This window comes from Aythya ferina (genome assembly GCF_964211825.1).
Source record: "Aythya ferina genome assembly, chromosome: Z".
Classification (NCBI taxonomy): Eukaryota; Metazoa; Chordata; class Aves; order Anseriformes; family Anatidae; genus Aythya; species Aythya ferina.
In genome coordinates this window covers 13862408-13890339 of record NC_140299.1, presented here as the reverse complement: position 1 = coordinate 13890339, position 27932 = coordinate 13862408, and the positions used below count along the sequence as shown (strand labels likewise).

The following is a 27932-nucleotide window of genomic DNA, read 5'->3' as shown; positions in this document are numbered from 1 at the left end:
ATTTGTTTATTTATTGGTGAGAATTTAAATGATTTCACAAAACATCAGATGTATAACTGGCAAAATATTAACATGATCAAGAATTTTTATGCAGAAGTGCAGTTCTGAAATAGCCAATGATATTACCAATTAAAGTTACATTTTGCTGGCAAGGTTAAAGGGAACTTAAGTTCCATAAATACTCTAAAGTCCTAACCAGTATGTCTACAGCACTCCCACACTGTCAAAAACAGACATTCAAACTGGTTTCCTCTTTGGTAGCACATGTATTTATGTAGCATTCTCTGTTGATCACAAGAGAACAGCTCATCTTCTCAGCTTAGAGTTTAAATACTAGTCATGGGAGAAGCATCCCCTGGCAGTCCTGAATGAAGCTGCTGCCAGCTAAGAACGGATTTCAGTCAGTACTCTGACCAGTGGCTGGAACTGGACATGGAAACTGAGATAGCCCTTCACTGAAGGAGGTGGGGCTCAGAGGTCAGAACTGCCACCAAAACGGGGAGCTTACATTTCATTTGCTTCTGACATCTGTGGTGTCATTTGCTGGAAGTGTTGGTCTGACACCTTCAGTCATGGTTAGTCTCAAACAAAAATGAAAAAGTCATCATAACAAATGGGCCCAAAACAGCTACTTAGAATTTCATCAAATAAATGCGTTTTTTTCAGTATTAATTCTCTTATTATTGGCAGCGTCACATTTAAATTCTGTGGATGATGTGTCCAACTGGGTTAAGGCTAAACTGCTGTTTTAATAAATAGTCTCTGCAGGTCTACAGAAAGACCCCATTTACTACACATTTACACACACATTGCAAACATATCTGACACGCTGAGGCCAGTAATTAATATGCTATTCAGGAACATTAATAGAAATGCATTAATTCACTGTTTGATCTATTAAAGAGATGTTCCCACCTCCTCCTTCTGATCAAGAAATTTATGATGGCGTTGATGATACTGATACTGTTACTAGGTATGTTTTCATATCATTTAAATCATTTGTGTCTTTAGCAGTGTTATATCATTTTGGTTTTTATTATTCTTAAAATTGACATAATAAGTGTTGAGTCAAGTAATGGGATGATCAGCAAGTGGATATACGTCAGGATGGATGCATGAATTTAAACAAATTAAAAAAAAAGTTACTTTGTCTTTTGGAAAAGTGTCATTTCATAATTAATTATGTTAAGTCAGGGAAAAAAAAAAAAAAAAAGAAAAAAAAAAGCTTCAGTCATGTAAATCCCCAATAGAAAAATAGAATACCTCTGAAATGAAAACAACAAAATAATAAAGAAATGCTAGCTCGCTGAGTAACAACACGAAAACACAAATCTGGTAGACAAGTATTTATAACTATTTATACATCTCAATATCTATGAAAAATCTAAAATGCACACTTGTAGTTTAACATTTTAGAAAGTAAGTGTCCTCACTTTGTGATATATACATCATTGTCATTAATGAGAATTATGTGCATCAATCAAGATTTTAAATTGGAGCATTTAAAAAGAATGTTACCTTTTACATTGTGATAATTGCATGCATACTCCAAAGGTCTGTATCACAGGATGAAGATAAGAATGATACCTGGTCCTGGGGAATCTTGAAGAAGCTAAAGGTCAAAGATAACAAAAAGAAAAGTGTACGAGAAAAAACAACCAAAGTCAATGGGGCAGAAGATAATGGAGACTTGTAAGAGTCTGCTAGGAAATCACAGTGCACATTAACTAATTCTAATAAAGCATTGATTACATGCTACTAACATGTTCTCACAGCAGCCTAATGAATCATGGTCAAATTGCAAATCAGGATGATACTTTTCTAAAAAAAAAAAAAAAAAATCTTACATTGATCACTTTTCCTTTCAACTTCATAACATAATTACTATGTTTACAAGCTGTATTTGTTGCATGAGTTGCATGAGCCTAGTAACACTAAAATATAACACTTTATTGTTTTTTTTTGTTGAAAAACACCCAAATAATGCATCATCTTTTTTCCACTCTGGTGATGGAAGTTTGTTGTATAGTTATAATGAATGTTGCTCACCAGTACAGCCAAGAAAAATGGGTAAATCTAACACTATTAATCCAAAATTTAGGAATAATAAGCAACAGAGAAAAATGCAAAGATTATCCCCAACTTGCCTAGAGGTTAGATCAGGAAATGACATATTTACTACCATCTTTTCTTATTCATTTCTGAACTAGTTTATTTTGATCCACTGGTAAAAATACATTTAGTCTGTGAACTATTATTGCTAGTGTCAGCAGAGCTTCAAAATGTCTGTAGATTACTTGGAGCCCTTGTAAGTTTTTCAAAGGATGTAAATGATGTGAAAGCCTATTAATGTGATATAAATACTTAATGAGCATCTCTCTTTTTTGATTTTCTTTTTTATTTTTTATTTTTACCCAACCAGGTCTCTTTCCACAAAGCAGTTTGGAAAAGGTAATTAATAGTCTATGGTTTTGTCTCCATATTGATTCACAATCCTTTTTTCTGCATACATTGCTCTGTATCGTGTTAGTCACAAAAATATGTCTAAGGAAGGAAACAGGATTTCCCATTGCTTATGCAGTTCCAGCAAACAATTTTCATATATTGTGTCTGATTTGGCTACAGACAAGGAGTTACCAATATAGTGCAAACTTCCTAGAAAACAATTTAATGTATTTTTAAAGTCATGATGTTTCTATTTAAGACTTCCACTTGTTCATTTTATTTGGCATTAAGTATGAATTGATAAACTTGGAAATAAACACTTAATGAGAGACTTCAAAAGAATAATGAGATGCTTGCTGTTATTTTCATCACTTGCAGTGTCATTGTAAGATAACATATACTCATAAATATTGTCTCAGCCACAGAATAAAAAGCAAATTCTTACAAGTTTTGTGGCTGCTGCCTGAAATGAGGTCTAAACCTTGTATCTCCTACTGTGACTTTTTCTAGCCATGGATTTGATGGACTAAATAATTGCTTCTTTTCTACATATACACTGGATATGATTCAAAGTATATTCTTGCAGTAAGTATTCTTTCCACTGCTTTGTCACTGCAAGGTGATCTAAAATCTAATACATGTGTGATTTGTATCCAATTCTAGGCAATGTTACACTGACCAAAGTGCTATGGAAGTACATGAGTCTATATTAAAATCAAATCCTAAAAATATATTTTGATGCAACACAGTAGGAAATAGACTAATTAAAATGAGGATTAAAATTTATTGCATTAGCCAACATGTGCAAAAACTTGCTTCATCGTAAGAAGATTAAACTATCAGTGAATACCTACTATTATTAATAAAGAGTCTTATTATGAAAAGGTTTGCTGGGATATGTTTTGCAAAGTAGATTGTTACTACAGTTACTACAGAAAGTAAAAAACTACAAAACTTGCTGTGTTTTTTTTTTTTGTCAACTTATATATACTATTGCAGACTACAACATAATGTATTCACTACTAATGTATTCCAATTCAGAGATAACATAATGATTTTGAATCCTTTTACATATTATTGTTTCAGATTGTGGAGACAGTGATGTTTATGATGATGTAGATTCCTCGGACTTCCCTCCACCACCTGACTTCAGGCAAGTGAAAACAAGAATTACTTAATTACAATTAGAAATCTTTAGTACACTGTGGCACATTTTCAAAGTGTTTACTAGAGGCAAATAGTATCCTTTATTTGGTGGTGTCAGGTTTTGTAGTTCTCATAACCTTGCTTTTGACAATGACTTTTACTACAGATTGTAATAAAAATGGTATTAGACTGCAGAATAAGTAAGCATGTTTTGTATTTCAACAAATTTAGCCCTTGAGGGGCCAGAGATGTAAATAAATGAGTGACCTAAAGACCATTCATAGTAGATTGTTTGCATGCAGTCCTCTTTCTATCAAAATCTAGAGATTATATTGTACTTGGAGATATGTATTGTACTTGATTCAGCTGCTGCAATATTTTGTGAGGAAAGGAGATAGAGCCCTACACTACCAGTATGAAACACATCTGGAGGTGTAAAGTTCAGCTTGGAAAATTTTATCTCTGTACCAGGAAGTCACAACCATCTCTGGAACACAGATGTGTTATGAGCACAGATGGATCTGTGGAGCTGACTGCAACATGTCACATTCTGCTGCCACTGACTTGACTCAGGTGGAGTTAAAAAGCAGATTGCAATACAAAAATCTAGTCTAGAGGCATTAAAACAGAGAGATCTTTCTGAGCTCTATATCCAAAGGAAACAGCATGGCCCACCTTAAAGTTAAATTATTTGTATGGACCCATGCATTCACACTCAGTGAAACTATCATCCACAACTCTGCAGAGAACTGGAAGGATTAGAACTCAAGATCAGACTTTAAATTCACAGGTACAGAATCGGGAAGGGCAGTTAGGACGTGAAACCTTTTCTTGTTCATTGGCACAAATCAACAGTATCAGGGATGTGAAAAAAAGAACAGAACTTTAAATAGAGCATGTAATGCAGATTCCCTGGAGTAGCAAGTTCTTCTTATGGGCACAAAAGACTAGGACATCTATTGTATGAAAGGCTAAGGTGTTCCAGCTGCTTCCAATGTGGGACGTGTTATTCAGCCTATTGCCCAAAGATACCTAGACCTCACAGAAACTGTCCTTTGCCTAAACGTTCTAAAGTGATGGATATTGTTTATCTAAACTATTTTTGGTAGATGTTAAGTTCTCATTGCTTTATTGGCTAGATACTTCGAAAAATTTTCCATATTCACTGGTGTAATAGATACATTAACGTCTGAATTAAAAAAAAAAAAAAGTCAGAAAGACAACCCCAGTTTTTCATTTTTTTGCAAACAAACCTATGTTGTATTATCCATGTCAATTTTGTAGAGTGAAGAAAATATACTTATGACATGTGAAAGGAAATATGTTTCACTAAAATTACCACTATGATTGTCAATACCTCAAACGTGTTATTAATTTTGTTTTATTTGTAATGTCATGTTTTAGTTCACCAAAACCAGTAAACCTTGGAAAAGGTAAATCAGATGAAAAAGATCCACAAAAACTTAAAAAGATGGAAAGAGAAGAGAAGGAGTTCAGAAAAAAGTTCAAAGTAAGTTTTGTTCACATAAAATATAAAGACTAAAATATCCATATGGTATCCTCAAATTTGTAAATAATCCATTATTTTGCCTTTGACAAGTGAATCATTACTACTTGTAAAAATAGTTATTGATCCCTAGTAAGTAAAAATGGCAAGCCTGGGCATGTGTTAGATAGTATAAACAATTATTTGCCTAGCTTTCAAAAAATCTAGTAATAAATGGGAATATATTGTTATAAAAATGCATGATCATAAGATTTACCATATTGTGTTGTTGTTGTTGTTTTAATCTGGCATCTCTTTCTTTTTTTTTTTTTTTTTTTTTTTTTTTCCAGTTTGAAGGTGAAATCAAAGTTCTTTACTCTACCACCACAGTCCAGGATTTGCCCCAAAGAAAGTGGGGATCTAAAGACTTACAAGTTAAGCCAGGGGAGTCACTTGAAATTATACAAAATACAGATGATACCAAGGTGCTGTGCAGGAATGAAGAAGGAAAATGTAAGTCGTATTAAAAAGCTGTGGTACAGAATGCATATGTAAAGTATAAATTGAAATTTAATTTGAGTAAGTTGTCAAAGAATACATAACTCAGGACATGAAAAAAACAAACAAACAAACAAACAACAACAACAAAAAAACACTCTTTCCTGTCATACTAAAGTCTAATGTTTTTCTTTCTCCTTGCCTGATGGTTAACAGGAGATATATTTGTGTTATTGTTGTTACTATTTACAGTAGCTCCTTTAGTATGTTAAGAGTGTCAGACCTTAAAAAACTTAAAACTCCAATAGTCAAGACATACCAAACGTGAGAGAGATCACAACTTACTTATGTAAACCTTGCTTTGCATTAGCTAAGGAGATGTTTTTGTTGATTCTCCATTTGCCAAACATAGTATAGCTGTGACACCCCACAAAATCTAGTTAAACAGCAAAATCCTTGCTACACCTCTTGAAAGTTCTTGCCCATAGATTGCAGCCAAGGGAAAATCAATGACGATATTCTTCCTTTGGGCTGCCGGAGCTGGAGTTTAATCTTTTCAACAGGCTGGGGGAAAAACTGCTTAAGAGTCTTCCCCCTGCTAGCTGATCCAAGGCATATGTCCTTGTTGGCATCCCTGCCTGTTTTGGGAGCTGCACAAGGCCTTTCAGTGTTTCTTGAAACCCTTGGACAGGGTATGCATTGGCAGAAGTTTTTGCATTCTTTGGAGAAGTCTGGAGCATCTACTGTTGGTTTCGATTTCTTAGTATGCTTCTGTTTCAATGCTTTTCAAACCTCCTCATAAAAATTCACTGTGTTATAATAGATTGTGTCCAAAGCGGCAACATCCTTCCACTCACCTTTGCTTTTAACCATTGGCTTATGTAGAAGACAGTCCAAAACCATACACCTCTGACAAGGATTCAGATGATTTCTTTCTATTTCTTTCCCCTCTGTAGTCATCTGTTACAATCTGGAGCATAGCCTTCTTCCTGGCAAGCCTGCAGGGTGAGGAGAATTTCTTGCATAAGAACACAAGTTTTTCAAAATATGTATTGCCTTACAGCAGCCACTTTGCAAAGTGAGGCCATCGATGTCACATTTTTTGAATCAAGCTAATAGCAAAGCAGAAAGTAGCTCATGTTGTCTGTTTTCCTCACATAGTCTTCAAAGCTTTTCAACCAGTAACAGAAGCTACTGCTTAGCTATGCATAAAAGAGCAAAACAAATAAAAATATCCTCCCTGAAAACCCCTGAATATATTTCTGTCAATTTTCACATTAATTAGCAACCTGGAGTCCTATTTCATTTAAGTACATGACAGTTGTTGTTACTTTTCTAGTTGGAGTATCCTCATATCTTAATTTTACCTTTTGATGGCCAGATACATATAAAATTAAGATTTAGTTTTTTTTTTTCTGTTTGTTTGTTTGTTTGTTTTTTGTTTTGTTTTTTTTTTTTTTTTACTTTCTTGAACATTAATTTTTCCATTTGATCTTTAACATACAGAGCACTTCCATGGTTTCATGCCTCTACCACCAGTTAAACAAAATTAGGAATTATACTATAAGGTCTTCTCACCTTATTAAGCAAGGACTGATGTGCTTAGGAACATATTTTGTTATCACTTATTTTTATTTACCCTAAAAGTCTTCCTTATTCTTGCCTTTGTCTGAGCCAAATACCTTTTGAAATACAGAAAATCCTTCAATTCAATTCCATAGATTTTTGAGAAAAACAAACAAACAAACAAAAAGTTTGTAAGAAGGAAGAAATAATTCCTTTAAGTAAAACACTAAGACCTGGAGATAGACTGATTTGCAGGATAACCCACAGGCGTACTAGCAGAAAACTCATACTTTCTGTAGTCTACTAGTAGTTCTTCTGAATACATGAAGCAGCAGCAGCTCCAAGAATGCAAGAATGCAAAGGATGTTTACAAGCTAATAAATTTATACTAAACGTAATTAATATGGCAGTATACAGGTTACTAAAAATGTGTAATTTTACTGTGGCCATTTAAGCCTCCTAGGAAATAAAATAGGGAAACTTTTGCAATAATTTCAAATCCAACATAAAATGACATTCCTACTTTAAAACTTTTCCTATCTTTGTACAAACATCCCAATGTTTAGCTACAAATATATAATTGCTGTCACAGTTTTCTCTTTGGTTGGTATGTTATACCATTTGACAAATATTTCAGTTGATGTGTTTTTCCAAATACAGCAAGCACTTTTTTCAAGGGCTTAAATATGTTGGAGAAGAATATGTGTAGTTTTATCTGATTTCAATAGCAATGCAACAGAGAAATTGATAAATTCACTACTGAATAGCTTTTCTAAGGTAATTTCATATTTTAATACAAATATTCTTTATCAATTTGGATACAATTAAACATTTTAAACAATTACAGTTCATAATAAGTCATTGGTGTGTATATCTTGGAAAACATTTTTGTCCCTGTAGGAAATGTAAGGCACCATGTTATATTAAACGGTAAGTAAGAACAATTAGACATAGCAAAATTCTGCATGAGCACGGATCCAGCATACATTGTTATACATCTGTATATCTTCCTATCTGAAACATTTTAAAGATAAAAACTAAATTTCACTAGTGCTAGCAAGAGAAGAAATATCATGAATACTTAAATTTAACTTATCACATATAACACATATATTTCCATTTTACAGATGGGTATGTTCTGAGAAGCAATTTAGTTGAGAAGTAAGTATAAAGTTATCGTTTTGAAAAAACTGTTTTAATTATATACTTTGTTCTAAACTGTTTGTTAAATAAATAGGAAATTTAATTATTTCAGTATGTCATTTTAGTCCTTTAAAATTATATATTTTTATGAAGTTTGTATTTCTCAAGAAATTATCTAGTATGCCACTCCTTGCTGCTTAACCATAAACTCTTGTTTAGGCCTTGAAAAATTACATAAATGGAGTATTATCAGGACTACAATCTATTACTAAAGTGCAAATTAATTTGATTAGGTATATTGATGTCAATTTCAAATGTTTAACTAAAATGGACTACATTTTCATTAGGTTAATTTTTATTTCAGACTCATTGGGATTGTGCAGGTTTGGCTCCATCTCTCAGAATAATTTTATGCTTGTAATCCAAAACTCTCATCAGACAGAGCTTTTCCATTTCCTTTAATGGGCTTTGTGTAAGACCTCTAAATATCCAATCAGATGTCAATTTTAGAATCTAAGCCTTATGCACGTGCTTAGCTTACAAACATGTATAGCCTTATTGGCTTCGAGGGGACTGTCCATATATCTGACTGACATTTTGAAAACTCCTACTTATGGAGCAGATATCTTTTACAGACATTACCTGAAATCATTATGCAAAAAGCTGCTCCTCCAAAACCATTATAGTATTGCCAAGTACTGAAACAAGTAAGCATTTCAAGGCCATACTGATTTTTTTCACTCATTTTTCCCATCTTTGATTTTAAAACAGATCATTCAGTCTTTCATTTTTAATGCAAATGCCTCTGATTTTTTTTTATTTTTTATTTTTTTTTTAGAATAGCTGCTTTAAAACACAATTTTAAAAAATCTTTTAATAAAGCATGGATTTCACATTAAAAAGAAATGTATCCAGTTTTACCCTTCCCTGAAGCTCCTTTGGCCTCAGTGTCTTCCTCAACACTGTTTTATTACCTAAATAGCAAATGAATACTTGATAGCATGTCTGCACCATACTGCTACAGCTTTTCATAGCTGCATGTGTATAGTAATATCTGATGTCTCCATTTTTAAATACATTATGTTTTTCTTTTTCTAACTTACAGTGATGGAGAGATTTATGATGATATCGGTGATGGTATGTTGAACATTTCAAACAATACAGTAACTATATTAAATTACAACGAATAATTTTATCTTCACTCAAAGCACTACACAATACTAATATGTTTGGCATTCTATTTCCATTTCAGATTGCATCTATGATAACGACTAATGCAGAATTCTGTGACAGTAAGCGCTTCACTGAAGACCAAAATCAATTTTGGACTTCCTAATTGTCATGCAAGAAGCCATTAAAGCTGATTCCAAGTTAATCAGTTACACTCTTCAAAATGTACATTACTTGCTAATCTTTTTGTAGAATTTCAGGGGTTTGTCCTCAGTTGCTTTGTAAGATATATATATAGTGCCATTTATCAGAGCAGTTAAACTATGGGGAATATGAACTAAAATTAAAGTTATCATCTTCCACTTCCTTTCAACTCTGGTGACAATCCATACAAAAACAATTCTTCTTCAATTAGCTACACCCAAAGAGGCCAGTTCAGGTCTGTGAAGGATATAGAGGACAACAAATCCTGGGAACAGGTTTCACTGCAGCTCTGTTCTAGTAAACAGCAGAGACTGTCACTCTGGGGATGAGAGCATCCTGAAAAGGAATGCTTCTTTTGGGGATAACATCCTGTTATGAAAACAGGAAATCAAAAGTGGGCATCAGTTTGCTGACCTGCCCTTCCAACTGTAATAGCATTTGCTACACTGACATGTACAGACATGTGCCTCCATTGCTGAAGTTTATTTTTCTGTGTTGCACTAGTGATAGATTACAGTTTCCTAAATTTCTCTTTATTTTGTAAGTACTTTTTGACTAATATTAATAGTAGAACGTTAACTAGTTATGTTACATACAGAACTCTGAGATATAAACCATAGAAGAGCCTGTTTTATAGTGTAGTGTTGCTCAGAATATCTCTGTAATGTTTAGGTTAAGATTTAATTTTTGTTTAGTTTAGATATGTTGTTGTCACTATAGTAATGTAGACATTAAAATGGACTTACATGGAAGTAATGGAAGTAATTTCTAGATTAAAAATATATGTATTTATCACACCATTTTGATGCTATCTTTTTCTTCTAACTAGTTTCTAGCCTGAGGTTTTTGCCAGTGTCTGACACTAGCAGTGTGTGTACCTGTGGGAGGTGCAACCAGGTACAATCATAGAATCATCTGGTCCAACCACTCCCCACCACTAATATCACCCACTAAACCATGTCCCTAAGCATCACATCCAACCTTTCCTTAAACAACCCCAGAGATGGTGACTCCACCACTTCCCTGGGCAACCCGTTCCAGTGCCTGACTGCTCTTTCTGAGAAGAAATGTCTCCTCATTTCCAACCTAAACCTCCCCTGGTTCAGCTTGAGGCCATTCCCTCTAGTCCTATCACTAGTTATCTGTGAGAAGAGGCTGGCCCTCAGCTCTCCACAACTTCTTTTCAGGGAGCTGGAGAGAGCAATAAGGTTTCCCCTGAGCCTCCTCTTCTCCAGACTAAACAACCCCAGTTCCCTCATCCATTCCTCACAGGACTTGTTTTCCAGGCCTTTCACCAGCTTTGTAGCCCTTCTCTGGACATATTCCAGGGCCCTTCTAGTGAGGGGCCCAAAACTGAACACAGTAATTGAGGTGCGGCCTCACCAGAGCTGAGTACAGGGGGACGATCACCTCCCTGGTCCTGCTGGCTGCACTGTTCCTGATCCAAGCCAGGATGCCGTTTGCCTTCTTGGCCACCTGGGCACACTGCCAGCACATGCTCAGGTGAGCATCAACCAACACCCCCAGATCCTTTTCCTCTGCACAGCTTTCCAGCCACTCTGCCCCAAGCCTGTAACATTGCATGGGGTTGTTGTGGCCAGAGTGAAGGACCCAACACTTAGCCATGTGAGCCTCATCCCAGTGGCCTCTGCCCATCAACCCAACCTGTCCAGGTCTCTCTGCAGGGCCTTCCTACCCTCCGGCAGATTGACACTTCCCCCCAACTTGGTGTCCTCTGCAGACTTGCTGAAGGTGCACTCAATTCCCTCACCCAAATTATCTATAAAGATATTAAAGACAATGGGTCCCAACAGTGACCCCCAAGGAACGCCACCGGTGACCGGTTGCCAGCTGGATTTCACTCTGTTCACCACCACTCTCTGAGCCTGGCTGTCCAGCCAGTTTTTAACCCACCAAAGAGTGTACCTGTCCAAGCCATGGGCTGCCAGCTTCTCCTGGAGAATACTGGGGGAGACTGTGTCACAGGCCTTGCTGAAGTCTGGGTGGACTACAACAGTCTTTCCCTCATCCACCAGGTGGGCTACCTGGTTATAGAAGGAGATGAGGCTGGTCAGACAGGACTTGCCTTCCATGAACCTGGACCCCCCTACCCTTTAGGACTTACTCCCAAGTTACCCTCCCTACGAGTGTCCTTTACAGTTCCAAGTCAGAAGTCCAAGGTAGCAATTTTACTGAATCCACTCCTGATTTCACCAAGAATAGAGAGCTCTGCCATTTCATGGTCATTCTGCCCAAGACAGCTCCCAACCACATCTCTCATCAGTCCTTTTCTGTTTGTAACAGCAGGCCTAGCGGGGCTCCCCCTTCAGTAGGCTCACTAACCAGCTGAGTCAGGAAGCTGTTTTCCAGGAATGTTCTAGACTTCTTCCTCAGGGCTGTACCATATTTCCAGCATACATCTGGGAAGTTTACATCCCCCCCAAGAACAAACACTGGTGATTGATTGACTTTTTCCAGCTGCTTATAGAGCACCTCATCCTTCTCTTTGTCCTGTTTTGGCAGTCTGTAACAGACCCCCAGCAGGATGTACACCTTGTTGGCCAACCCCCTGATCCTGGGGGACCCTGACCCTGGGAGCTGGGACAGGGGAGGATCAGGCTGGGGGTTAGGGAAAGGTTCTGCACCCAAAGGGTGGTCGGGCACTGGGACAGGCTCCCCAGGGCAGTGCTCATGGCAACAAGCTGCTAGAATTCAAGAAGCATTTGGACAATGCTCTCAGACTTATAGTTTGTTTTTTGTTTTGTTTTGTTTTGTTTTGTTTTTGGGTAGAGTGGAGCCAGGAGTTGGACTCAATGATCCTTCTAGGTCCCTTCCAATTAAGGATATTCTCTTATTCTATGATTATTTTTTACACTGGACTTGGGGGAAAGAGAGCATCTAAATGAGGCATTTCCATGCTAATCCATTGTAAAAAATACATTTATTCCTAAAGTGGCCAAGATCATTGGTGATGCTTGTAGCTGCATGAGCAGATAGCAAAACAAAATAAAGTGAATGTATGTGCCATAATAATAATCTCTTTGAATTTGCTTATATATGAGAATTCACTGGAATTCAAAAGTTTACAGTCAATAAAGAAGGTCATCAAGTACAGAAAATGGGAAGTGTTTGCAATGCATGATGCTTTTGCTGTTTTGCAAGATAATCAAAAAACTGTCACAACCAATGTGTCTGCATCAGTGCAAGTTCTCTAGGTAATCAAGTCTCCTGTGATCTTCAAGGGCAGTGAAATACACTATGCAAAACAGTACAACATAGCAAGCCAGCAAGTTTAGCTTTTAAATATAAAGAAAAAAATGGCTCTGTTTAAATCAGTGAGAGATTTGGTCTCACTTTCAGTGGAGGTGAGATTTCATCTTACACAAGAGCCTTTTACGGATGGTTCTAAGTACAGTAAATTTCTAAAGAAGTATAATGCTATGATAACAAATGAAAATAATTGTAGAGATAATAGCCAAAAAGCTGCTTTACACTGTATTTAAAATCACTGATAATATACTGAAAAGCTATATGCGAACTTGCATTTCCAGTCCTAAATTTCTTGTTCAAACTGTCTTCCAGGCATACCAATGCCAGTTCTATGAGTAAACATCAGCACCAGCACACAAATTTAAAATGTTACATTTTATGTTAAGCACAATGAATCTGGCTGGCTATTGAGCTTCTGGTGGTTGATTTACTTTTGGGGGACTTTCTAGAGAGTATATGCATCAAACTAGTGGTGTTCCAATGAACTGGAGTGAACTCTGGTTTAGAAACTTGCACATTCAGAAATACATGATCCTTTGTCAGTTAAAAATAGGATAAAAGTTTTAATGCTTTATATAGCTAATTATCTCAAAATGAGTTTGTGTTACATTTCTAAGTATGTGCACAATCCTGTTTTAGTTTCAACTGATAGGAGAACTCCATGTGTTGCAGTAAGACCAACAAGGGAAATTCCCTGTTGTTTTATCTTGCATTACAGGACCTCAGCAGAATACAAATCTCTTTTGTTCCCCTGCAGAGATGTAAATTTTATTCTTTGTCAGATTTTTTGGTTGCATATTTTGAATAGCTATTCCAGTTTCTTAACCTTAATGAGATGTAGGTAACATGTTCCCTTAGTTAACATTAGACTGGTTTTATGATGCATTAAGTCATCACAATAAATAATCATAACATAATTTAAGCTAAAAAATGTACATTGTTTGATTTGTGCACTGTTTGATATGTGTATTTTTTGACCAAAACTTAGAGCGAGGGGCACGGAGACTTGGAATGTATTATAAGGTATTATACACTGAAAAATTACCTTATTTCTCTCTTTTTATTGTTATTTTACCAATGTCATTTGCTGGATACAATCTTCTTCTGAATAAAAATGTGCTTCCTCACAAGACATGTGGGCACACCATCTTCTGCCAAACTAGAGCAGCAGTAGCTGAAAAATAATTTCTGGAGACTATCACTGAGCAGCAGAGTGAAAATCAGCTTTATTATTGCTGCAGTGGCAGCACGGCTACAGTGCAGCATTTGTTTGTCAGTAATTGCTGTTCAGAAAGTGAAATGTAAGCAGAAAAAATTCCAGACAGGAAAATCTATGCTTAGGCAGTTTAATAAAGACTATACTTAAGGGTTTTTGCACCTGTAATTTATTGTATTATCTTTTCAAAGTCATAAAAAAATGAAAGGAAAGCTGTTCTTTCTCTTGACACTTTTCCCTCTCCTAACTCCATCTATAAACCTGGAGTATTTGACGGTGCCTACTGAAATATTCAGCACTGAAAACAGCAAAATATTGACATAAATAGCATATTCTGGTATGGACGCCCCAGTCAAGTTAAATACTACTGGTTTCCATCCATGTTGTACCTCTATGGTGCCCTGGTAAACAGGGTAAGCAAAACAAAAAGTGGGAGGGTGAAAAGGACTCTGGTTCAGCAGCTTTAGAACATTTTCCCTGCTTTGACCACAGGCCTTTTCCTGGGCTGCAGGAATGCCACTGATCTCCTGTGCATTCCTGTGTTAAGAGGTTTATATTTTCGATCCTCATAATTGCAGATCCCTTGGCTACTCCTCCCTTGGTGGTAACAAAGCACTCCTCTATGTGTGATCTGCTTGCATAATCCACCTCAACAGCAAAGACTGGTGCTATATTATGAGGAAGGAAGTTCAGCGTAGGGGTCCAGATTCACTGAGCTAAGGATTAGTCCTTAGCATTACATTGCTTTACGACTAAAATGGGTGCATGCATGCATGCTTGTGTGCATCTCTGTGTATGCATTTTATGGCAAATAAAGTAACTTCTCAGGAAACAGATGGATCTGTAAAAGGAGTCTTATGACTTCTGAATAGCAGCCACAGACCATCCGACGTGGAAAGGCTTTTTCACAGACAGTCTCACTACTGAGTGAAGCTCCTGGATACTACAGAGGGCAAGAAATGAGTTTGTATTTGCGCGGCCTCAGTCCTGCCTGCCTCTGTGGATGTGTCTTTAAATGTGTGTGCAGCCTGTAATTACCGGATGGCTCAGGAGTTTTTTCCACAGGATCCCCGCCTCATTTAGTGCATGGGCTGGAGGAGAGTTAATAGAAAAGGCAGTTGTTCAGCTCTGTTCATTCAGTTTCTTGCCACTCCTTTCTTTAGTGCAAATCTTCCGCAGTCCTGCTGCACCCAGAAGTATTAGCGTCTCATGGTATTCATCACAAGGATATCTCTGATTTCCACAAATAGGAATGGATTTATCTTGTGAGACAAATAAAATATTTTATGTTAGTGTATGAAAGGAAGGCACAAACAGAAAAATCTGTGGCAGATATCCACAGTTCTGTGTAGAAATGCAAACTGTTAAAGCTAGATTAATGACATTTTTAGTGCTTTTGTTTTCCTTACTACCTGTGGTTAAACATAAACCACATTATGCTTCAAAAGTATAAACATTCAAAAATTTATATTTTTAATCCAAGTTTACAGTAATAGGGGGGTACTAATTAAAATTGATGAAAATAATAGTATAGATGATATTGTGGAATGTAAGAAACAATGGGGACAAATTATAGATTTGGATGGTCTGCTTTATTCCCTCTGCTTACAACATTTTCTTTCTCATGAGTCCCATGTTAACTCCAAGTTTGCTGGCATGGTTTTGAGTCATCTGTACGGCTTTGCCCAGAATTACTCCCCTACATGTGCATGGTCTGGGGACATGCCAGGCTGAGACACCCGGACACGTTCGGAGAATATTCACTTATTCCTCAGAAGCCATTAATCCGGAAAAGCAGCACGGCCCTCCACCTTGACTACTAAGGGAGCAAGGTAGTGGTCCCCCTGAAGGACTGCCCATCCCAAGCACTTCTAGCACCTGTGCTGGCTGGGAGACATCCCCTGCCACCCAGCTCTGCTGCAGCACTGCAGAATGCTGCCTGCAGCACCATGACAGCCCCAGCTCCCCTTCTTTTGCCTGGGTGGAGCAAAATTGCAATGAGCTCACATAGCTTTTATTTTATGTGCTTAATTCTAGCTAGCTGGCTCCTGAACATACATAGAATTTGTTAAATTTTCTGCCTCCTTCTAAAGCATTTTGAGAGAGAAGGTTAAGCTGGTTTTGAATATATAGAGTTTCCTCCTCAAAGCTTTTATATCATGGGCCTAGATGAAAAGAATATAGGAAAGTTTATTTTCTTTCTTAATGCACATAGAAGCACTGCTTAATCTTAATATGTTCACCATTAGGTGGCAAGGAAGCATGCAAAATGTCAACATGTACATGAATGAAATGTGAATTAGGTGGATACTGAAGGTTTTAAGAAACACATTGCAATTTGCATTACTTCAGTAAAATCGTAAAATCCTACAGCTCAGGCATCATGAGACTGACAAAGAAAAGAAAAATCAGCACTGGCTTTTTTTCCTGGTTTTAATTCTTTTTTTGGCCTGATTCCTGATTTTCAAGTTCTTAGCAGGAAAAGCTGCCTGCTCCTTCATTTGCGCATGCATGTGCTGGAAAATGCACCCGAAGCCCAGGAACAGGGTGCGGGGCTCCTATCCCCTCTGCGTGCTAGCTGAAGGGACACCCTGCCATGAGCCCTTTCCTTCTCCTGTGTCTTGGCCTCCTTCGCATGCTCCTGCCCCAGTACACTACCCAGCTCACACAGGTAAGCTCAGCTTCTTCTTTCTTTATCTACCTGAAGACATTCTGGGTTTTGGAGTGACTGCCCTCTTTAACGACCTGGGATACTCTCTGTATGTTTCCACTCACTTGCTCAATTGCTTCCTCTTCCTCATGGTTATTCCTCTTTTCCTTGATCCTCTGACTGTGGTGTTCTGTCCTTTGGTTCCCTGACTCTCCTGCTTTTTTTTTTTTTTTTTTTTTTTTTTTTTTTTCACCCTTTCTCTTTTCATCCTCTTGAACCCTTCCCCTACTTCTGCATTCCCCTCCTGGCACTTGCACTTTTGTCTCGTTTTTAAAAGCTGCTCTGTCTAAATGCCCATTTTTGGACCCACTCTGTGGGTGACACCATCAGAGGTTTTATGACTCACTGACCACTGAGAAGACTTAACAATTCTTGTATTTTGTATTCTAGGCTGTTTTTCCCATAGCATTTATAATCCAGCCAAACATACCTTCCTTCTGTGTTTGGAAGAGGTTTTTTTCAGTAGTTAAGTTCAAATGCTGTATATAAGTAAATCTTACTGCATACAGCTTAAATAAAAATAAATAGATCAATTTTAAATACATTCAAATATTTCCCAGTGGATAGCACAACATATAATAGTACTGCTGTTAAAATGACAGCAAGTCTTTTACAGTGAAAGCCCAAAGAAAATGTTTGTGGGCTTCTTCAGTTTCAGAAAAGAGCAATGAAAACTTAAAATAAATGAATATATAAATATATAAATAAATATATCTGCTGCCCTATAGATTTTAAATTGAGTAATGATAAATTATACATGTAAGTATAGGGCTTCAGCCCTATAACTAGAGTTTATTTTGACTGAAACACTCAGCAGCTGTGTGTTTTTTATTTTTTTTTTTTTACTCAGGTTTAATTAATATGCTAACCATACGCCAACTGAACACCTGTTGCTTTTCACAGCTTCAATAGGATTACTCAGCACAGAATGCTGTGAAAAATCTGACATGAATGGGTGCCTAAATGTGAGGTTACACTAATTCACTAATTAACCATCTAGTTAGCAACATGTCCAGTTAATCAGGAAGACTTGTTGCATCGCTTGACATGCTGTTATTCTGCAGCTGGTCACTGTTGCTTTAGTATGCTACTTATTAACGCTCTTACATCATTTTCTGCCATGTGTTCTGTGTTCATTTTCTAATTGTTTCCATTACTGTACACTTAAGAAATATTAACTTTTTTACCCAGTTGCAGTCATTTGAGATTTTATTAATGATTTTTATTTCTATATGGATTTAATTGGCACCACATTCATGAATTAACTTAGATTGCATTGGTTTTCAAAATCAGAGCAACTCCAGGAATGAGTTTACTGAGTTAAACATTTCGTTAGGAGTTGTCTTTTCTTTAGTCAAATCATTTTGCTTTTGCAAACTGTATTACTGTTAATTTAATTATTGTTTTGTGTTTTATTTTTGTGTAACCTAAAACATTATTTATAGAACTCCTTTTCCATAACAATATATGTAGAAATACACCTGTTGGACTGTATTTGAAAAAACTAGCATAGGAATGTATTAGGAATACACCACATTCAGCAGGCAAGCAATCACCTCAAAAAGCAAATCCAGTGGGAAAAAAAAGCCTCCCTAGGGAGCAAACACCAAAATGTCCCATGCTTTTTCTCCAAGCAGCTTGGGGAACATGAGACCAAAATTTATAAATCTAGATCAAAACCAAGCAGGCTGTGGAGCTTTACATTTGCAGCTTAAAATTTCACCAGAAAATGTTCAGCATCTACCTAAATCTTGTGGTGCCTTCACTCATTTCCTGTACCAGCCCAGTCTGAGCAGTCTGTCCGCCCCTTACCCATAACCAGCTGGAGCCCCAGCAGCATGGCTGTGCTCAACATAGTCACTTAAAACAGCGCCAGGGAGCAGACATTTTGGCCACCAATCCACCTTTAAGATACTTTGTTCAATGTGTGATTGTTTCTTTATTCCATCTGCTTTATATCTGCATTGACTATTTTTCTTAACAGTAGAAAATAGAGCTCAGATTTTATCCTTTCTTAAGCTGTCTGGTGGGTTTCACATGAAGAAAAAGAAAGAATGATTGCAAAAGTCTTGCTAACAGTATAGAGACAGCAAAAGAAGCAATTTTTTTTTCAAACCTTTTTCTTTTAATTCACTAGATTTTCACTTTCTCTTCATCCCACTGCCATTCAGGATCTAACATCTATTTAAAGCTGATTTTATGATACTGAAAATTAAGGAATATTGTTACAAATACACTTGGGTAAGATAAAGTGCTCAACAAGCCCAAACCACCGTAGCTCAGCTGACTTTACTAGGCTAACTTCTTATCAGCATTGCTTGATTAAAGTTTTTATAAAGTTTATTAACAGACTCTTCATACTAGTTATGGCCATTATATTTTAGAGGCCAGGCTCACTTTTGCAACACACTTTTTAAAATTATTATTATTATTTATTTATTTTTATTTATTGTGGAGAGCTCCTACCTAACCGGTAGTCAAAGCTAGCTCATACCTGCTATTTTTCATGTCACCATAGACATTTTAAAATACTTTTTTTTTTTTTTTTTTTTTTTTTTCCAGTCGTGGCAAATATTAGTTAAACCCCAAATTATCTTCAATACACCTTTGTAGGTTTCCACTTATAAGTGATGTCATGACATTATTTTGCATGTCGGTATCATAGACAAGCTGAATTGTATCTGTATAAGTTAAATGTAAGTGAGAGAGAGATGTTGCCCAAAGGGTTAAGTGAAACATTTTGATTATTAAACGGTGTTTTCTGTCAGCAGGAACAAGATTAAAAGAGTACCTTAGAGTTTACACATTGCTCCTTTCTTGCTCTCTTTTTGGAAGATGCTGTGATTCCCTCAAAATACAGCGTGTCTCTCTGACTACGTCTATCTTATCTGTAAGGGAAGAACTAAGTGCTGTATGGCACCAGCATTGAGTGTGAGGATCCAAAACATTTCACATGCAGATTGCAAGCTCAAATCCAAGCCAGAAGATTAAAACAGGGCCGACACTCAGAGGTGCTTCAATTTTTTTTTAATGTGAAATTAATTAGTCCTACTAGCGTTTTTAGAAACGGGGTACAGTACTACCAGCAGAAGCAGCAGCTCGTTTAGCATTTTTAGGTAGGCACGGGCTCCCTGGACGTGAAATTTTGGCCATCAGCCCTGAGGGAGGCTGACGAAACTGTTACTGCCAGTTCGTTACGGTCCTGTGCTATGGACGGGTGATAGGCTACTATTTAGATCTTTTGTTTTTGGGAACCTCGGTCCTTCGAGAACATCGCTTTCTTACTTCATAAGCAAAAACTGAGGTCAGAAAGTAGGTAAAATAAACGCGTTTGTTTGAAGCGAAGGAGCCCGTTAGAGCAACCTCCTCGCGGGGCGGGGGCGGGGGGGCAGTCTGTGCGAGAGGGGGCGTGGCCTCTCTGAGGGCGAGGGCGGTGCCTCGGGGGGGCGTGTCCTCTCGGCAGGGAGGGGGCGGGGCTTCTGGCGAGGCGGGCGGAGGGCGGGAGGGAGGCGGCAGCGGCGGCGGCAGCAGCGGCGGCGGCGTCGCCCCGCGCCGTCCCGTCCCGCCGGGCGTCTCCTCGCGAGATCGGGCGAGGTTTCCGGTGTTGTGACTGCGGGGCCGCGAACATGGCGGTCAGCCTCCGCGCCCGCTCGCTGAGGCACCTCCGCATCCGAGGTGAGGGCCCCGCGCGGCGGCGGCGGCGGCAGCAGCGGCGGCGGCGGCGGGGCAAGGAAGGAAGGAAGGAAGGAAGGAAGGGGGGCTCGGCCCCCAGCGGCCCCCGTTGTGTCTCACCTCACCCCCCGCCGCCGGTTGCCCGCTGCCCCCACCCCGCCCCTCCCCTGCCCTCCCCGCCATCCTGACGCGCTCTCTTTCTCCCCCGTCCCGCAGGTCGCAACGACAGCGGCGAGGAGAACGTCCCGCTGGATCTCAGCCGAGGTACGGGGACAGGGACAGGGCCGGGGGGCGCCGCCGCCTCCTCCGAGCTGCAGCAGCAGCAGCAGGAGGAGGAGGAGGAGGAGGAGGAGGAGGAGGAGGAAGGCGGAGGCCTGCCCGCCGGTGGGAGCCTCGCCCCGGGGCCGCCGCCCGGCCGTGCGGGGGCAGGCAGGGGGCGAGGCGGCCGGTGCGGGGCCGCAGGGGGTGCGGGGCGCTGCGAGGGACCGGGCGGAGCGGCGGCGGGGTCGCTGAAGCGAAAGCGGGCTGCGGGGCGTGGGGGAAGCGCGAGTGTCAGCGGTGGCGGTAGCGCTTTCGCCTCGGGATTAGGCTGCGCCTCGCCGATTCCACCTCCGATCCTTTTTTTTTTTTTTTTTTCCCCCAGTACAATCTGTTTTCGGAGTTTTGTTCTTGAGCGGTTTCACCTTGGGCTGGAAACTGTCTCTGCGTACATATATCTTATTTACAAATGTGTTCTAGTTCTTGGGGAAACGCTCCGAGTTGTTTTCAGTTTAAAGGAAACAGGTTTCTTTCTGTCCTCCCACCCCATCTCCACATGCACATGGTTGCTTTTGTGCCTTTAAAAATAAAAACGAGTGAAACTTCGTCAACGAAATGCAGGACAAAGGCCTTAACAGTTCAGACACATGACACAGCTATTACTGTAAGTAGTGTTATCTGTTTATGAAACTTACAGAATCGGGGTTTTAATGAATGTGTTTAGTAACCTTTTTTTTTTTTTTACATTGTGTAGTGCTAAATTGTTCTGATGTGACAGAACAATACACAAAATTTAAATGTTGGAGTAGTGATGTTTAGATGTGGTCTGTTTGAAATCTTTTAGTCAGAATTCAAAAGGTGACTGTCATTGAGATTGATTTATTTTTTTTTCCTATGAGGTGTTTTAAGCCACCTACTAATCCCATGAGACCTGTAGTAACAGCATTGTAACTACCTCATATATCCTGTTGTAAAAAAAAAAAAGTCTCAGTTAAGATGCAAAATCAGTTCTTAAAGAAATGAAAAAAATGTTTTGCATTGTGTAGAGCCAGTTAAAAAACAAACAAACAAAAAAAAATTAGTATGGTAGTCACAATTACGTAAGGTACAGCTTTACTTTTAGTTATGTACCCCCTGTCAAAAATCCTGTGTGTATTTTTTTGTTGGAGAAACTGTAACTGTCCGATCAGTAATTGGATAGAGAATTTTAAAGGAAAAAAAATAAAATAAAAAATGTCTCAGCATGGCATTAACTAAGCTAGATGATAACTTGATTTCCCCACTGAACACACAATCACAATGAACATTTATTTTTTTCAACTGTTACTATAGTTACATAAGCAATTAGTTAAAATATTTTAAATTGTTACACTAATTTTGTACTAGTAATACCCTGTTTTGATTCACTATGTTGAGCCAATCACATAGTTTTTCATAAGGCTCACGTTTTCAGTATCTTAAAAGATAATTCTATTGTTTTCTTGTTTCCCCCTGACAACTGAATTTTGTGTTGATTAATCTAGAATATCTGTGTTGGGCGAAGTACAGAATTGCCAGAAACAATGCCTCAGCCATATGCTTCTAGCTGCAGTGGTCTCTGTTACGAATACATGAAATTAAATGGGTATTGCCTTGTTTTAGGCAGGTTCTCATTTAGTGACGGTTAGACAAAAATGACTTAATATACAAGTCAGGCCTTCAGTAGTCCACAGCTGTGGACTGTGCAAGAGGCTAGTGCTGTTATTAAGTATTTTAGAACTAATAATAGATGCAGGGAGGATGCTAGCCTTGTTTGTGCTGCTTTAGTTCCTACTTCTTCCTGGCTTACTGTGCAGTAAGATTCCGGGAGCGCCTTGCTGTATGTAGAGCTGATGCACCTTTCTCTGCTTCATGTTTGCCCCTCACTGCTCTTTGAGGGTTGCTTATGTTTTCCCAGAACTCATCTTGTTGTTCTCTTATGTGTTTTTACCACGCCTGCTACAGCAGGAGTTCCCTCTTTGGAGCTTTTTAATGCTCTGCATTTTCAAAAGCCATGTAATAAAGTTTATGAAGGGTGTTTTATTTTACGGTGCACTGCATGTGTGAAGTCTCTGTAGAAGACCAGCCTGGTTAGAAATATTAATGTAAAGTTAGTTGTTTTATGGGTTTTGTTCGTTTTTGAAACTTTTTAGCTGCTCAGCCCAGGCTGTGCATTGTCTTTTAATATGATTCTTGGATAAATCTTATTTTGGGACAATAATTCTCTTAACCTTTTCTCCCTAGAAAATTAGTTTTCTGAAAACATGATCAGCTCCAGAAAAATTGTCCCCAACATGAGTGTATGTTGGACATAACATTGGTACAGTTAGTAATGTTGGTACAGTAAAAAAATACTAAAGATAAGTGTTGGACTGGTCATTTTGACTATTTAAGTCTATACATCATGTCTTCTGTTGGTTATGAAATTAAAATTGTTAACTGGGATTCATCGTGCTCAGATTTTGGCCTTGTGTTATATTACCTGCTCAGAATAGAACAGAAGAGGAAAAGAAGGACAGATTCACCACCAGCGCAACTCCCATTGCAGTCATCTGGAAGGAATTAGCAATGGGATGAGGCATACTGGTTTAATTAGACTCCTGAAATCAAGCTCATAACTTCTTAAGGCCAGAGAGGACAATTGGAATTATTTACCGAGTTATCACATTTGCTAGGAATTCTTGCTTTGAGTCCGGTTGTGGCTGTGTACATAACCATGCTGCAAGTATGCTGTGCTTTTAGCAAAATTCATCTTGGTTCTGACTATTTTGCAGGGATTCCAAGCTGAGCTGCAGAGCTCGTATACCTCCCAGAGCCCTAGGCACTGTGAAAGGCTTGTGTAATCCACGCTTGGTTTGCTGCAAAGTTCTTTGCTCCTGTCTGTAACCGAGTATGCTTACCAACTGATTTTGCAAATTTGTTACTGCTTCAGTAACAAATTATCCTGTTAGGTGACCTACACCCTTGCCTTGCTGGTGTTTCTGCTGCTGGCTGTGAGCTGCGAGGGCCTGGGTGAGGAGAACTGCAGGCAGTGCCTTATCTGTAGGCAGACACCTTTAAATGTCCTTCCGTCAAGAGATCCCTGTTTCTTGGTGTATTTCTTTTTTGGTTTAGGGTTGGTGGTGGTTGTGTGGTTTTTTTTTTTTTGTTTTTTTTTTGTATTCCTGTAGTTCTGACTCTGCATTGCCTATTAGGAGCTATCTAGTTTATTTACTAAAGTACTTGAGATAAACAAGGGTGCAAATAGAACTGCTGATGGTGGATGAGGACAAGTGCAGTTTGTGACTATACATCTCAATTTCCTTCTTTCTGAGGGTAATGGTCTTCACTTTTTGTTATTGTGCTTTTTAATTAATTGAAAGGTACCTATCTTCAGCATTGATAGTTTCATTTATTATTAATTAACCGATGTTGCAAGACACTACTTTGATTTAGCAGCTCTTTGTACATCCAGTTCTCTGTTCTGCAAATGTGAAGTCTCTTATTTACAGCAGGAGACAAATATGAATGAAGTAGCTGAGAACTGGCTTTTTTCCTCCTCAAGAATGAGTTTGGCCCAGTGTTAGGAGAAAAAAAAAAACTTTTTCCTTTTTTTCTTACTTATGCATTGTTTGCTTCTAACACATAGATACACAAGTTCTGCTTAACTTCACAACTATACTGCTTTTCTTACTGTGCTTACATCACTTTAAACCATGTTGTATTTGATTCCCTGTGCCCACATGGCAAATTGCAGTGCATTGCATGCAGGGCAAATGTCTCAGGAGGCTATTTGCAGTTTACAGCCCACAAAAATGTTGGGCATTTTCAAGGGTTATTTGAGGGATAGTCAAAGAAGGCTAGATGAATTTTGTTTCCAAATTCAGCTTGAGATTTGGTGACCACTCCATTTCCAACTTCCTTCATCAGTAAGAAGCAGGGAGGAATGTTGCGCACCTGTCTAATACTGAGAGTTCAAGTCATGGGGGGGGGGGGAAATATTTGGAGTCCTTGTAACAAGGCACTAGCGAGGATGCAGAGATTCTGGTGGGTGTGTGCTCTCTTGGTGGCTCAAAGGCAGTGAGTGTTCCACGCTGGTGGCAGGACTGTTACAGAACGACTTCAGGTTCTTCTTTGCATGCTCTTGTGATAGGTGATCCATCACAAAAATAGGAGGAAGTGGGGCTCCTCTGCCCCATAGAAATATTGTTTTAAAAATATCCAAATAAACAAAATGTGTGGGCAACTTGACCTCTTCCTTCACTGTATACCATGGTTGTGATGGTTAACTGTAACAGGTAACTTCTGTTAGAGCAAATCACACAGCACTGTTTTACTTCCTTCTTTGTGAATCTGTAACAGAAGCCGTGATAGGAGCAAGAAGATATTTAGCAAGCGTTTTTTTTTTTTATTCAGTTGTTCTAGGATGCAGATAGTCAACTTGAAAAACAGCTGAAGTCTTACATCTTACTTGCCTTGCTGTCTGAGAAATTCTCTGTTGCAATTATTCTTGAATATTGATCTTTTTTTTTTTTTTTTTTTTTTTTTTTTAACTTTCTGGACTCCAAGGGGTACATGATTGCTGATGGTGGCCTGCCAACTTTTTGGGCAAAACCTACCTTTTGGTAGGTTTTAAAAGCAAGTTAGAGGAGCTCAGTATATGCACTCCAAAATTAAGGCATACACTTAGCTTTTCTATCTGCACTTGTGCTTTAAATCGGCATTATTTTTGAATTGTAAAGCATACTAGCCTGGTTATATTAATAACATTTGCATACCTCTGGCTATGTTTTCTAGATTATTACTTCTTTTACAGTCTTAAGACTTTTCAGAACTACTAAAATGGTATGTGCTTACAGTATTTTCACTTTCATTTCTTGAAAACAGGAACTAGATATTTAAAGAGGTGAAAATCCCATAAAAAGGCAACTTTAACCCCTTACTCACCATTAAAGTATCTGTAGGAGCTGGGCACTGTCATGTCTTTCAAAATCTGTGCTCATGTTTCTTTAAAAGTTTTATGTATGGCAACTTTTTTTTTTTTAATGGGTGGATTTTTATATATTTTTTTTCCTGCAGTGGTTCAGGTTTGTCAACAAATGTCAGCACTTTTCTTCTGAAGGGCAAAAACTAAAACTGCCATTCTAATATTTTGTGGTTTCTTTTTATATTTGACAAAAGGGGTTGTTTGGGGATTTGGATCAGTATAAATAAGCTCTTAGGTGTTTAAGCAATGCTGTGTTTTCACATTACAATTTTCTGTTTTTTTTTTTTTTTTTTTTTTCTCTTTTTGATCTGGTCATTTGAATCTTGCAAAATGTCAAAATACCAAAATCTCTTAATTTCTGCTTCTCTCTTGTTAGAATTTTCGGGATTTTTTTTGTCAGAGTTCATCCAGGGTAGATGCTATGTAAAGAAACACACACCCTTAATCATAATTACAGTAAATAAGGAAGCTAAGTCAATGATAGCCTTTCCAGAAAGAAATGCATCAGACTTCTGCCCAATCTTGGAATCTTCCAACATACTTTGCCAATTAGCTGGGAAACCAGAAAATTTTTACCTACCAGCATGTAAGAGATGCTCAACATCAGGTAGAGTTTTAAAAGTGGGAGGAAGTGCGATAGTTGGTTATACTGAAAAACACCTGTTTACAAACTAACTGGTTAGACCCATCCAGATCCAAACATTGAAGGAAAGTAAGGTTTGGGTAATTTTCAGAATGGCTTGAGAGTTGATGTTGAAATCATGGCTGACTGGTTTTAGGAATGCGATGAAGAATTGGTTGTGTTTTATCTTTCAGACTAAATGGGACTCTTACCTGTGACGTGTTGTTTTTTTTTTTTAATGACATGAGCTATCCATCTAAAAAACAACTATTTTTGTACAACTAAGAAATAAGCATGTGACATGAGGCTTTGACTACACAATGGATTGCATAAAATAAGGGGTGTGTTTTACATTGGAAGTGTGCTTTATGGCATGCAGGTGGGCAGGTGCTTGTACCATAACACAGGTCACTGCGTACAGCAACACTCACATGGTACGTCCTGATACAGAAAGGAAGGTGCTGTACTGCTGTGAAACCAGTGCTGGCTGATAGCTGACAAATTGCTTCAACTGGGGCACTGAGAACTTTCATAATGAAATATATTTTGCGTTATTGTAGCTTAGTGATCTCCAATATTAGTATATTTATGCATACTGCACAAGTAGGTTTTTTCATTTGCCAACCTTTTGCTGTGGTGATGGAAAATTTGGGTAGAATTGGTCAGACGAAAAGTAGAAGTTAGCAGAACTTAGGAACATGATTAATGAAGAGTGTATTTACCAAGTCCTTGCAGCTGATGAAGAGAAGAAATGCTGGTAAAGATGTTAAAAAAAAAGAAAAAAAGACCAAAAAAGAACAACCCCCCCCTAATAGTTGCATTTTCTTAGTTGCATAACTGAATTTTTATAGCTGTGTAAGACTGGCTTTGTTTTGTTTCTCTTACGTTCATCGGTGTGTAGCAAGCTACATCTAAACAGTGGCTTGAATATATTTAGGTAATTAAATATTATGAGGAAGTGTCTTCCACAAATTGTGGCAGTGTTCTTGGAATCCAAGTAGTTCATCCATACCTTAGGCTGAGTGACAGAGCTTTTATGAAAGTTTTCTAAAAGGTGTGATTTTCTTGTCACCGTCCCTGGGGGTGTTTAAGGAAAAGTTGGACGTGGTTTGGTGGTGACATTGGTGGTAGGGGAATGATAAGATGATCTTGGAGGTCTTTTCCAACCTTAATGATCCTCTGATTCTACTTATTACTGTTTTTGTTGTATCTGATCTTTTGTTCAGGTAGCTAGCAGCTTCTCAAATGCTGAAGTGATTTAGCATTTTTCCTTTTTTTTTTTTTTTCCTTGTGGAAATTGAAGATATTTAATTGTCCAAGGTGTAAAATAAAAAGCATAAAGATTCTGAATTCTATTTCCACTGAAGAAATGTTTAGTTAACAATTTCATGCTGCTTATTAGTGATACTTTGAATAAGATTGTCCATGTGAGCCTAAGATTGTCCATGTGAGCCTAAGACCAACAGGATGGCAAAATGGCAAAGATGAAATAGGATAGTTATCAACCTGTATCTGAAGCGGCTAGGGACAGGTAGCACTTCT

The 27932-nt window shown here is 38.2% G+C and overlaps 2 protein-coding genes across 4 annotated transcripts in view; both read left to right on the top strand.

Annotated features, from left to right (window-relative positions):
- The window catches only part of FYB1 (FYN binding protein 1), a 66393-nt gene extending 55938 nt beyond the window's left edge, over positions 1-10455 (top strand). For 2 of the 3 annotated variants that reach the window (XM_084504688.1, XM_084504689.1), the window contains exons 11-19: positions 904-973; positions 1555-1692; positions 2423-2451; positions 3532-3598; positions 4996-5101; positions 5428-5590; positions 8269-8302; positions 9390-9421; positions 9537-10455. In XM_084504688.1, coding sequence (XP_084360814.1) covers positions 904-973; positions 1555-1692; positions 2423-2451; positions 3532-3598; positions 4996-5101; positions 5428-5590; positions 8269-8302; positions 9390-9421; positions 9537-9559 — 662 coding nt within the window. In that variant the 3' untranslated portion in view covers positions 9560-10455. The remainder of the gene's footprint in view (positions 1-903; positions 974-1554; positions 1693-2422; positions 2452-3531; positions 3599-4995; positions 5102-5427; positions 5591-8268; positions 8303-9389; positions 9422-9536) is intronic. The other variant, XM_084504690.1, reaches the window with a different exon arrangement.
- A 9930-nt stretch (positions 10456-20385) lies between these two features.
- Positions 20386-27932, top strand: part of RICTOR (RPTOR independent companion of MTOR complex 2) — a 79659-nt gene continuing 72112 nt past the window's right edge. Inside the window, exons 1-2 of the mRNA XM_084503673.1 lie at positions 20386-20529; positions 20743-20790. Of these exons, the coding sequence (XP_084359799.1) occupies positions 20481-20529; positions 20743-20790 (97 nt within the window). The 5' untranslated portion in view covers positions 20386-20480. The remainder of the gene's footprint in view (positions 20530-20742; positions 20791-27932) is intronic.